This window comes from Corvus brachyrhynchos, unplaced genomic scaffold (assembly GCF_000691975.1).
Source record: "Corvus brachyrhynchos isolate BGI_N302 unplaced genomic scaffold, ASM69197v1 scaffold80, whole genome shotgun sequence".
NCBI classification, from domain to species: domain Eukaryota; kingdom Metazoa; phylum Chordata; class Aves; order Passeriformes; family Corvidae; genus Corvus; species Corvus brachyrhynchos.
Window position 1 is genome coordinate 10563725 of NW_008236769.1, and position 13683 is coordinate 10577407.

The following is a 13683-nucleotide window of genomic DNA, read 5'->3' on the forward strand; positions in this document are numbered from 1 at the left end:
GGAGAACAAAAATTAAAAGGCAGTTGCTGCCCTGCATCCAGCTTCCCCCTGAAATAGTCTGTGGCTGAGTTAGAGTCTACAACAGCATAAGGAAAAACATGAGCAATAGTCTCTGTTCCTGTCAAGGCTCCTTGGGGCTTTCCCTGCTTTTTAAGATTTGGGGACAGGCTAGGGAGGTGTAAAGTTTGACTCCACTAGTTTCTATGGTCTGCACCTCACACACATCAATGTATGTACGACTGAGTTCATTGTTGCAGTTTTAATCCTCCAAAGACAATTCATATGGCCAAAATAACAAGAGTGGGCAGTGTTTAAAACATTAAAGATTAAAAAATAACTTGAGTCACCAGTCCTGTGTTTCTGTAAATAGCAATAAAAATTCAAAGCCAAGAAAAAAGATATAAATTAGATATACCTACAGTCCTGTACCCTGTGAGAGGTGAATCATGGAATTCATAGGTGAGACTGCATGTTAGAGGCATCTAAAAAGAAAAGAAGTAACACATTTAAACAGTGCTTGAACCTTCTCTTCCTTAAGTATTTTTTCTGATCCTTTTGTAATTTTTCAAATTACCAAGTTTTTTAAACCACTCTGAGAAACAATTTGAAATACAAAAGTAGGAGCAGAAAAAGGAGGAAAGAACTGCATTTCTTAGGAAAAAAAATCAGAACATTTCGTATTCTATAGCCAGTCAAATTCTGCCCTGAAAAGAACCTCAGTTTAGATAAACATGTCAGTGACTTCATGTAGGACAGATTTTATTTGTTAAAAAGGGGGGTGGAAAGGAGAGGGAAATAAATACGTAAGGCACTAAATGCAATAAAAATAACAAAGTCTTTCTTTAAAAAAGCACGTCCTACATGTTGGTACAACAGCTAAGATGGCATCATTCTACCAGGACAGATAAGGAACAGCACTATAGCAGATTTATTCCTGCAATAATTTCCCCTCTCCCCTCCCAAGGGATCCTGATGACTGATAGATCTGGCAATAGCAGGAGTATTTAAATTCACCAAGTAGAGATCATTTACATTTTGTCAGGTGAGGTGCCATCTGCCTTTCCAGATACCATTCCTGCAGGTAGGAATCTCGGTGCTCAGGAGCTGGTGGGAGCAGGATCCTTGGCTGGGCTCTCCTGCTTGCTGTGTGTCCAGCTCTCCCTGGGGGGTTCCCTCAAGCCAGGGTTAATGCAGCTTAAGGTAGAAAGCAAGAGACAGGGAGAGCACCTTAGCTTCCTGAATGCGCTGCCTCAACAGCTGATTTTGACTGAGCATTTACCAGTAAGTAGTACACAGGAAGTTCTAAAATACTTTTGAAATATATTTTTTCATTCCACAGCATTTAATGAGAATAGAAGAAATTAAGTAATTAAAGTCAATAAATAGAATAGGTTGTTGCTTTCCATACAAACAGATCTACCTTTGTAACTGAGAGCTGGGTTCTGCATATTGTGTATGCATTATGTTATCTAACAAAGTGCTTCCAAATACCAAAATCAACTTTTCCAAATACAAAATGCAGTTAATATGGATTTCAGTCCACTCACCTAACACCTACTGGGAAGCAGGATGTTAATCTATAGAAGAAAAAAAGACTGCATGAACTTCTTTTACTAGTATCTACAGGCATAAAATCTGTCCAGTAGAGCCAAAATAAATTCTTTCTTTTACTAGTATCTACAGGCATAAAATGGAAGCATTCATAAAATCTGTCCAGTAGAGCCAAAATAAATTCATAAGCTTTCCTCCACAGTAAATATTTCAAGCTGAGCCATATTTGGTACAGCAACAATTGCAACCCAAATGCTTTTATCAATAGCCCTTGAAGCACTTTCATATCCAAATTTTCAAGTATATTATCCCACCACTCAACAAAAGAGCATTCTCATAAATCAAAGAGAAAACAGTTAACAGATACTAACGCTTAACATGTGAACTTTGCTCCTTCACTGATGCATTAATTTATCACAAAAGCTGCACACGTCCATTTTAATAAAACCAACCATTTCAGTCTCAAAGGTTGCCTCTCAGTAACTGGTCTATTGTAACTTAAACCTGCCAATTTCTATAGGCAAAGTGAGCGCTGAATCACTTTGAAATAAGCCTCCTACTAAAATAAAATGTTATTTAATATTCTACAGTTGCAATTTTCCAGACAATTTAAAGAGAGAAGGGAGCTACACTATTTTAAGAATAAACACACTGAGAACTGGAAACCTGTACATGAAAACCAATAATGTACAATGCCTGGCATTGGATCCTTTAGTCCAACCTCAAAATTCAAATTTCAGTTTCTAATTCAAGAAGACATCTGAACCAAAACCATTAAATAAATGGTCCTTCAATGGGGAAAGGGTGCATTTGCTAGTCGTTTCAGATCCCAAGTTGCGGGTCTCACATTTAAATCTGGGATGGAAATGTCTTAGACAATGTTTGCAGTAGGCTCAGTTTGCTGATGTCACTAAACCCTTGCCACCAATCTGTTGTTTCAGGTCTTGCACAAATTGACCCTCATTCTTTGCAGAACTTCAAAACTTTTATTCATGATTGTTAATTCAGGATGAAAACACGATTTTCCAGAGATGTTCTTAGGAATTGTTTTCCTTCTCATTTTAATGCCATATGTACAAACAGCTGTACTAGAATTTTTGAAAGAACAAAACAGCCAGTGTAACCAAATAGGACAGTCATAATTCCAAATCAAAGTACTACCACAGTATGTGTCTGGGATTACAGAAGGAACAGGAGTGACCACGTTTAGCCACAAGCATAACCATGAGAAAAACATGCATTCTCTTCAGCTCCTTCAGACCTAGGAACAGAGCAACTCACCCTGTTCAGCTCTGACCGCTTACAGCAGAGACAGAGCAGGGTGCAGTGAGTTTGGCATCTTCACATTGGCAGCATTGATGCTTGGCCACCAGGTTTTATGTTTTCTGGGCAGTTCTGTCTCTTCCTGCAGTGCTCAGGGCAAGCTCTGTGCTGATGGACAGAGGGACAGGATTCCCATCGCAGTCCACACTGCAGATGAGGCCAGCTGCAGGCTGTAACTTGCACCTTGACAGTTCCCCAGCAGAGCAACAGCAATGAGAGGGTCTAAGCCTGTTAAAGGTTGCCACTGTAAAGGAGGGCTTGGCCAGAGGTAGACATGCTGAAGAGTATTTGCTGTCTGCAGTGCTCCAAAGCAGCACACCTGGGGCTGTCACTGCAGCCACTGCAGGAAAGGCATTCCCACAGCTGCCACTTATGGTATCTTATGGTCACTTATGGTCACTTCTATCTTGTATTCACCATAGAAAGCACAGAGACAGCAAATCCAAGATCAGGTCCTGGGCTTTCAACAGACCTGATCCATCTCTACCAAATACCCCAGCCACTGTAAGTGACGCCGGTGCAGCTGAACACAGAATTAGGGGCACCCTCCTCTCAGGTTACGGTGCTCTGTTTCACAGCACTTTATGCTCTTTACAGATACACACACGCTCTTCTGGGGCTGCCCTTCTGCCAGCGCTGGCAAAGGACAGCTGCTGCTTTCTGGCTCTCTGCTGACACCTACCTACTTCATCAAATTCCCAGAAGATATTTTCCTGTGTTTCCCAGTTTGTGTCCAGTACTGCTGGCTGTTGGTAGTAAAAGGACAAAGTGTTACAGAAGCCAAAGGCAGGCCATGGGGTACATCCTCCAAATGTGGCAGGGACGTGGGGGATGATGAATCTGAGCAATTCATTACATAATAAAACTCCAAAGACCAGGTTCCTTTCTGAACATGTGATCAGCTCTATTTTCTGTATATGGGCTATCCATAAATTGCCAGCTCAGCCCACAGATGAGTAAAATTTAACTTATACAATAAAAGATGCTAGGGCGCTTTTATTTATTTATTTTTCTTTCTAAGAATTTCTCAACCATATAATGTTGAGAAAAATTACTTTCATGCTAAATCTGCTTTCTGATCCCAGTCCCCCACTGCATATTCCTCAAATAAGTTGACACATATTATTTCAGTAAAATGGTGATGTTACATACGCCTCTGTGTACACAGTGGGATAATAAATTTGAATTATTTCTAGATGCTCTGATGCAGGTGAACGTTTGAAAGTATATAAGTTTTAAAGTTCACTCACCCTCAAGTTTTTACTAAATTCAAAGTTCACATGTCAGCTGCACTTTCCGAAACCTGCTCACTGTCTTACAAACCTATTTCTTGTATCAGAATCCAGGTCAAGATTGCATATATTTTCCTGTCACTTATATTCCAGCCTTTCAGAGAAAATTGATAACTGATTTATCAATAACCAACTGATATCACTGTCCTAAGCCTCAGAGTGAGGCTACTCTGAAGCCTGTCATCTTTGGGATGGGATGGGATGGGATGGAATAGAATAGAATAGAATAGAATAGAACAGAATAGACTATTTCAATTGGGAGGAAGCAATATCAACCAACTAGGCCTACTGCCTGACCAATTCAGGGCTGACCAAAAGTTAAAGCATGTTAGTAAGGGCATTTTCCAAATGCTTCTCAAGCACTGACAGGCCTGAGGCATCAACCACCTCTCTGGGAAGCCAGTTCAGTGTTTGACCAGGCTTTTGGTAAAGAAATGCTTCCCAATGTCCAACCTAAACCTTCCCTGGTGCAGTTTTGAACCATTCCTGCACATCCTATCTCTGGATACCAGGGAGAAGAGCTCAGCACCTTCTCTGCTTCCCCTCCTCAGGAAGAGAGGGATGATCTCACTGCAGAGAGCAATGAGGTCATCCCTCAGCCCCTTTTGCTCCAAATAACACAAACCCAGAGCCCTCAGCCTCCCCTCACAGCACTTCCAGCCCTTTCACCAGCTTTGTTGTTCTCTGGACACATTCAGGGACCTTTCCTTGCTTCTTATATTGTGGGGCCAAGCACAACACATAGCACTCGAGGTGAGGCTGTACCAAGGCTGACAACACATTCACCTCTTTTGCCCAGCTGTTCATGCTGTGTTTGGTGCAGACCTGCTCCTCACAAAACTTCGTTTTAGTTACTTCTAATTCTCTCAGCCTTACTCTGCTTTGCTTGTTTTTATTGCTGTGTGATGTTAAACTAACATTTCCTTTCAGCCTAGATTGTAGAACATTGCTTGTATGACTGGTCAAATGAGAGCTGAGGATCTTCCCAAAGAAAAGGTGACATAAAAATATAACAGCATTGTCATCTTAAAAAAACCCACATAATTTTAACAGTAACTCATGAAATACTGTGTCCTGCTCCTGTGGTTATTTTAGCAAATACGTGTCTTATTCCAGACAAACTAGAAGAGAAACTTACCAAAGGGTGCATATTTCAGCATGTCACAAGAAATGTAATCACTCAAATTCAAATATAGTTTTCCAAGCTACACTAATTAAAACTGGTATTTTAAAGCAGAGAGGGAAAATTAGGAATTTTTTCCAGGCCATTTGCTAAAAACAACCCTCAGAGCAGATTTTCACAAATATTTACATGCCTAAAGACATCTACTGGCATTTTCCATGATTAGGTGCCGCAGTGCTATTAAAACCCAGACAACTATTTGGATGGTTGGGAGATTAAATCCCTCCAAACTCCAGCCCTCTGTCCTGCAGCACATTACCTTGGAGAAAATTCCATCACCCAAATATCTGCATATAAAACTGTTCCATAGTAGCTTATGAACAGTGCCATAAACCCCACTGAAGTAGCAGTTACATTTGGCAGTAGGTCTGTCAGGAAGAAAGAGGTACATACACAGCACACCAATGCTTATGCCCAAACACTGCTCTTGCTGACACTGTGTTTTCTCATCACCAAGAGCAATTCTGCCATCTTGAATTCTGCCATCATCAAGAACACCTTACAGAAGTATCAGTCACATCACATTGTTTTGTTGTTCTAATTAATTAATAAGTTGTGCTCCTGGTATGAACAGGAGAAGATCTCTGATAGAATGTTAAATTAAAAATGAGCAAATCCTTCTTTTTACCATCAGAAGCTACAAGTCGCATTTATCTCCAAAGGTGTAGGAGATATCTTGATTTTTTTTACAAAGAGCTCTGAATCTGGAATCATCCCATAGAAATCACAAACTGTATTTTAGATCACTCATGCACATGTTTTATGCAAGGTGTGTGAACAATCCCCTAACTATTTGTACACCACCAGCAGTACTAGAGCTAACCATGGAAGCTCCATGGTGAGCACAAACCTGCTTGTAGGACTCTGGTTTGATTTCCATTGCCCCCAGTTCACAAGTGGAAGGCACATGATTTTATCTCTTTAGGGAAACCTTTAAAGGTTTTCCATTTCTGTGAGCCCCTGTTGTTCAGATGAGAAAGCTCTCATCAGAAATGTCAAGCCTGTAACTTGACAGAGAGGTACCACCTGCAAGGTACTACCAAAACATCAACCAACCAGCTTTTAACAGATGCAACAGTATGGTTTGGACTCCTGCTTTAGCTCCTAATATAACTTAGTGCATGAGAATATAAAGTGAATTTTAAAATAAGTGAAAGTCATCTGTTTTATTTGTTCTATTCAAGGGTAATAAAAAAAGATTTAAAGAAACAGAAATTACTATGACATACACAAACACGTGCACAGAGAAACATGTGCATGCACAGATTCACAGCCCTGCTCAACCTGAAAAACATATGGGTTTAAATTGCAATTCCTCTGTGAGGCCAGCAGCAATCTGATGACCTTTACTATTGTGTCAAATCCTTAGCCATGCTACAAGTCCCAGATTCAAAGCAAGCAACATGCAGAAAGGGAGCCTTTGTAGAGACCCTGGGTAATATATTTTCCTGGTAAACAGATTTTTACAATAGAAATATTGTAGTTTCATTATACTTTGTCACGGAAAACACTGCATTTCAATGCATGCAGGAAGCTATGCTCATTTTAAATACTGCGTAGTCACATAACAGATTTAACTTTGCAAGTCCACTGGTGGAGAATCCTTGACTGAAGAACAGTTCAGTCAGATAAACCTGGCCCCAGGAAGCCAAGCCCAGTCCAGTTGTACTGAACATGTGTTTACAAAGCAGATCACCACCGTCCACTTGTCAAAGAAAAATCTTTTAAACTTAGAATCTCATAAGAAATACCTCATTTCCCTTCAGAAATATGCTAGGTGGTTCCACAGAAAAATACATCTGAACACAAGACAGATAAGAATTGCAATTGTCAACTCTCAAACACATTATTTTTTTATTTGAGAGATTTCTGATATTTTACATTAGTATTGAGGCTACATTCAAATAAATTTATAGGTTAAATTCTGCCTCAAAAACAAAACCCCACCTCCCATTCAAAGCCACTTAGTGAAACCCTCACTGGCACAAAACTTCCACTCACCAATATAAATTATAATGCATACCTAGAGAACAGAATTTGGCTGTGATATTGGATCTTAAGAGGACACAATCAAAAAATCATAACACCCAAGATGTCACTCCTGGCAACTTCTGGAAGCCAAAGCTGATATGTTATCAGGAAAAATTTGTTTTCTTCATGAGTACATTTCCTTTTTAGTTTAGTGTCACTGCCGTAACATTTTATATAATATTTTATTTAAATGACATTTTATATGAGGACAAATAAAAAGAACAGAAGAATTAAACAGACAACACAACATGGGAAACTAAGTTTTGAATCATAAAATCTCACTGCACAAAAGCAAGAGGTGGCAGACTCATGGTTAAACCTGTTTTACACAATAACATCCTGTTGTGCGTCAATCCTGTAGCATCTCTGGAAACACCATCCTCTTACACAGAACTGGTCTTATGCTACTTAGGGACAGCAGAGAATTATTCAATAAAGTTTTAGATTTAAGGATGCTGGTTTTACATTAGGAATAGTTTTCTTGATATAAAAGACTCTATTTTCAAAAGCGAATGTTTCTTTTGAATACTTTGGTTTTAAAATACGCTGTGTGAGAAAACTGAGACCTGATTTTCAAAGTGGTACATATGTTCAGCTCCAGAAAATTGCTAAAAATTACAGATACCCAGCAACTACAAAATCGAACTCATGGTTTGACCTAGGCTTTTTAAGAACAGAAGCACCCAAAGGCCCCTTCACATTATTGTGGTTTATAGACATAATTAAATAACTTGTTTGTGTGCTCTTGTCTGTTTGCATACTTATGTGCATCCCTGGCACTACAGCTTTTAAATCTGAGCAACTTTAGCCAAAGCTGCAGGACTCAGTGAGGTATAAAACTGAATTATCCTTAGGTATAGTTGAGCATGTCCATAAATAAGCATATAAATTGGACAAAACTGTACCTGCGAAAAAAGCAGGCACTGAATTTTCTTGCTTTTGTAAGAGTCCATTAATATATTAAGAGAAGTTTTACGTATTTTATACACTCAGATATATACATATATTTTATCAGTAATGTGTGCTTACATACAGACATATGCAAACATGTGTACACTTACCACACACACATTCCCTTATCTACAGACATTCAAGTTCTTTATTTTCAAAGAAAATGCCACCATTCAATAAACACTGAAATTGGTTCCAGGTTCTCCATGATTTTAGAATTATAGAAAAAGGTAACTTACATCTGTCATTGCATATGACAAAAAATCTGGACTTTACAACCAAATTAAAATAAAAGGAAAGACCAAACACACCCCTCATGCTACCAGCTTTCCAATTAGGAATCAAGATATCGGAATGAATCTGGTATAACTGCAAGAAGCAATGGCAGCTTTTGTGTGAGTGTTTTTTATAATAAATGTTAATCTTTTGGAAGATGAGTTAGTATCAATTTGTGGTAAGCACAAAGTTCTTTCCTAGACAGGTCACTGCTGAGCTCCTTTCCTCTTCTGCTCCAGCTCCTGCAGGCGTTCCTCACGGCACTGCGCGTGCTGCGTCCCCACTTTGTGGGCTGTCTCGGTGGCTGCAATGTCAATCTGGGCATATCGGGATGATCCACCCCCTGAAACACCAAATGGAATCCTGTAAAAGACTACAACCCTCATGTATTCCTGAATAAACAAGCTGTTGTGAAACTTCTTCCACAGATTTCCTGGATGATCCTGGTCTGGTCTTATAGCAAGCCATATAAAGGGAGTAAGATGATAACCACAACTAAAACAAAACACCTCAAAAGCTTTGTTATCTACATATTTTAGTTGTCAGGTTTTCTTCAAATAAGCAAGTGAACCACTTGCATTTCTGACCCAGGTTCGAATCTCCACCGCTGTTACTCCCGGTCAATGACAAAATTGAACTTGGCTCTCCCACTTTTGGGAGGCTTCCTCACCAAGCTATGGATCAGGAAATGAACAACATCTGGTATTTGAACAGAAAACACTTATGGCAGCTGGCAGTGTTCTTCTTTGTCTGGATTAGGCACCCTGTGACTGTTTACCAGAGCAACCACCTTCAGCCTCACACAGAATGACATTAGCTCATTTTTCTTGGCAATAGGGGAGACAAAAGCTGCTCAGTCTGTTCAGGAGTAAAATACCTCCATAAGGCTAGAGGCTGGGAAAATTTTAATATGAAAAAAATATATATATTTTTGGTCATTAAAGGCACCTTTAAAGTTCCACAATTCGAGATTGGGAAGGTAGTTGACATTTAGGAAAATTTATAGCATTTAACTCTTCATTTTTAATGCTTTGGTTCATTGTCTTTAAAATTAAGAGCAAATATTGCTTTTACATTTCAACAAGATGTTGTAAAGAGAGCTACATTAAGGTCTGGGAGAAGCGTAGAATTACTTAATGAAAACCGTAAAAACATTAAAAAAACCCAACAGGAAAAGTGCTAGCATTTCAAAGTTAATAAAATTACTGAAATTAGAAGTATAAAGATTAAAATTATTATAGCTGGGAACTATAGATGGAAAACCTATCAATATCAGATGCAAGCAATTAAATGCAAGATTCTGATGAGGGGCTTTCTGTAGCAAGGACTGCATCTCTAAATGACAAGACATGGCAGATCTATTGCATGCTTATGTGTTAATTGCCCAAGTTAAGCATTAGAAGTAAAATATCTAATCTAAACAAAAGAATTTTAAAAATAAATAAATAAATAAATAATTGGGCTGGCATTCTCTCTGCAGCACTTTCACACGCCCTCGTGGAGAGCAGATAGAAGAACACTGTGTTCTGCTCTGATTCATTTGCTGCACGGCTCCAGAGCCAGTGTCTTCAGGAGCAAGCCCTGTACACCTACACCCACAGCCCTGTTTCTGAAGCCAAGAAAGAAAAATGAGGTAAGTGTAGTCCTAATATGCAATGAAAATCTTGAGAACACAAGCAAATTACTGTCTTTCAAACTCCAGAGTTCGAAGTGTTCACTTTAGAATGAGTGCACATACAATCACCTGTCAAAGGGATGCAACATCTTATAGAACTTCATTACTCAAAAATCTTTTTCAAGAAGAGATGCCAGTTAAAAGAACTGCCTCACAAACATCCCAGGGTTCAACTCTTCTGTTAGCAAAGGCCTGTGGGTAAATCATTGAAACATTCAGGTTGGAAAAGACCTCCAAGATCACTGAGTCCAAATTTTGACCAAACACCACCATCAACTAAACCACAGCACTAAGTGCCATGTCCAGTCGTTTCTTGAACAGTTCCAGGAATGATGACTCCATCACTTCCCTGGGCAGCCTGTTCCAATGCCTGACCACCCTTTCAGTGAAGAAATTCTTCCTGATGTCCAACCTGAACCTCCCCTTGGGCAGCTTGAGGCCATGTCCCCTCCTGTCACTGCTGCCTGGGAGAAGAGGCCAACCCCCACTTGACTACAACCTTCATTCAGGCGATTGTAAGAGAGATAAGGTCCCTCCTGAGCCTCCTTTTCTCCAGGCTGAACATCCCCAGCTCCCTCATCTGCTCCTTATATGAAATTATGACTCCCCATACCCCACACATTCTGCATATCCTTTGCTGTTTAAAAAGTATCATAGACTTCCTTACCTCTTATGCTTGTGCTAGATTCTTGAAGTTCCAGTTCCATGTAGTGAAGCTGTTTTTTGGAAGTAGGGCTGACAGGAATATTAACATAGGTGGCTGTCTCACTGTGGGGTCGATCTGGTGTAGGGATATCAGCTGAATAACCTACTGCCCCTTCTGAAATAAATAACATGTTACAACATGTGTTGTTTGCAATGATCCAGTTCATACAGAGACACTGAAAGCAAACACTGAGCAGCAATAACTCTGCTTGACAAACAGGACATTCCTCAGTGGTAGATGGGACATGACAAGACTAAAATTTCTACTTAAAATATCCTGAAACACTGATCAAGTCAGGATCTATGCAGAAGACCATAGACCACAGACAGGGATCTTGCTGTGTTGTAGCAGAAAGCAAACACTCTGCAGACATTTCCAGCAGCAGGACTGCCTCACAAGGCTTCCAGCTCTACCTTAGGTTAGTAAAGCTTTATATGAAGTAATTTGTTCTAGGAAGATGTGAACTATTGTATCATCTGCAAGAGGGAAAGCAGAATCAGCAGGGGCTCCTAAAGCATGTCCTGAAAACAGGGACTGAAGAGCTTTTCCAAGCAAAGGGAAAGCAAACCTGAGGAGACAACATTGACAGGTTCCCTGTGCAGAATTGAAAAAGATAAGAATGATGACAAGTGGGGACAACAAAGTATTAAAGGACTTTCATTGCAGGTAAAAAAAAAATAGTGGGAAAACCCTTCTAAATAGTGAAGATCATAACACTAGAGGAAATCCCACAGAGTTTTCTAGAAATCTCTAAAAAAAAGACACAGAATAACACTGACTAGGAAACAGTTCCTATGAAATGATTTTGACTTAAAAACAATTTTTTTTGTCTACTGGTTTAATTCTCAAGACCTCATCTAGCCCTACTTTCAATTATGCTAATCTTGTCTGTCTGTTCAGTCCAGCTGGAGTCCTTACCACTGAACACTTTCTCCTCTTCAGTTTGAAACAGAAGAGTGCAGAGGAAAAATGGTATCACTTTGAGGTTCTCCTTTTTCATTAAGTTGTCCTATTTAGCCCTTCCTTGTCCCCACAAAGAACTCGTACCAAATCTTTTTTTGTCCAAACTGCTGCTTTTCCTTTTTGCCCACTTAGACAGTATTGAGATGTGAATATAGAGGCAGTAGGGTATCAAGGCATTTTAGAGCATAGGGAAGAATGACTTCTTATATCCAGACAACAGCAGTAGTGATTAACAATTGAGGGAAACTTTTTCATTTTCCTGGAAGTATTATGAATAACAGAGATAACTTACACAACGTTAGGTAACAGTAAGGGCATGTTCCAGGATAATGGAATCTCCCCAGGCTTAAGCTGTTTAAATCAAAGGAGTCTACTATACAGTCTAAAAATTGAAAAGACTGGAAATTTGGCCAATTTTCTCACAGATTTTTATAAAGAAAACATCGGAACACCCACAAAGTATACAAATATTTCTCTGACAGTCAGATTTCAAGTTGTTGTTGCAAAGCAAGAACAGGAACAAAATTACAGAATCAATGCAGAATCAAATGCAGAAGGGATTTTTATATTTTCATCAAACATCATTCTCAGAAATTATTTTCAATTGTTGTGTCCAAAGTATTTCAAAGGAATTTGGCCTGACTGAGCAAGAAGGGACTCGGTAAAATCATAGCACTGAAAATCTGCATCACAAATAGTTAGAAGTTGCAAGCAGGTGACAATCTTAAGTACAGAGTCACGAGCAGTCATGAAGGAAAAGATAATTTTTGAAGTCTTTCTGTTTGCTGTTAAAGTGATGTAACAGAAGTGTAAGTGAAGCATCCTCAAAGTTAGCTAGCATGAAAACTAGTAAGCTTCCCTATAGAACTAAACAGCTGACAGGTTTAAGGAAGCTGAACATCATACCTGATGCAAACAAGCCAAGTGATTTTCCTGAGAACTGAAAAACCACACATGGAGAATCGGTAGGGCTTTGTGCAAGAAAAGCTTAAGAAACAGAAAAAAAACCCAAAACCTCACAACAGTCAAATATTCTTCTCAAAGGGAGGAAGTAGGAAAAAAAACAAGGAAACAAGGATAAAGTTGGGCGAACTGGAATGGAAGGAAAGGAAAAGTCTTCTGTTGTTCAGTCAGTGCTGTCCCAATAGAAATTGTGCTTTCTTTGTAAACAGAGGAATACTTGGGTTTTCATTTTTCCTTAAAAAAACCAAACAAACAAACAAAAAACCCAAACCCTTATTAGATATTGAAAATTGCTCTATATTTGTGTGAAGAGAAGGGTTTATTTAAAAAGCACACAACAGTCAAAAGTTCCTACTAATGAAGACATGGTGCAGTGAGAGAGCCATGGACAGTTCTTTCAGCAATCCCTTATGGGTGGATAGAGGCCGGAGATGCTTCCAAGAGGGGTCAGAGGGCCAGTATTTGAGAACATTATGAAAGGAGGATTTGAGAGAAAAACAGACAACAATGTATGGTTACAACATTCTGAAAAAATTGGTAGAATATCACGATTGCTTGAAGAGAACAGGGGGAAATGTAGGAATCAAAAGAGATAGTTAAGCAAATAACAGGAAAAGAGTAAAAGTGAAAATTCAGTGGCCCTCAACTGAGGGGACAAAGAAAGGAAAAGACTGTAATTGGAGAGGGAAGGAGAAAGTTATATTTGAAACTGCTGTTGCAGCCTTTTTTTCAGCAAGTGTTAGTTATTCATATTTTCTACCCAATATAG

The 13683-nt window shown here is 39.2% G+C and overlaps 1 protein-coding gene across 3 annotated transcripts in view; it reads right to left on the bottom strand.

Moving 5' to 3' along the window:
• Positions 1-7176: 7176 nt before the first annotated feature.
• DOK7 (docking protein 7) overlaps positions 7177-13683 on the bottom strand; it is a 58849-nt gene continuing 52342 nt past the window's right edge. For all 3 annotated transcript variants that reach the window (XM_008645067.2, XM_017727699.1, XM_017727698.1), the window contains 2 exons: positions 10950-11102; positions 7177-8950 (listed from right to left, as the gene is read on the bottom strand). In XM_008645067.2, coding sequence (XP_008643289.1) covers positions 8814-8950; positions 10950-11102 — 290 coding nt within the window. In that variant the 3' untranslated portion in view covers positions 7177-8813. The remainder of the gene's footprint in view (positions 8951-10949; positions 11103-13683) is intronic.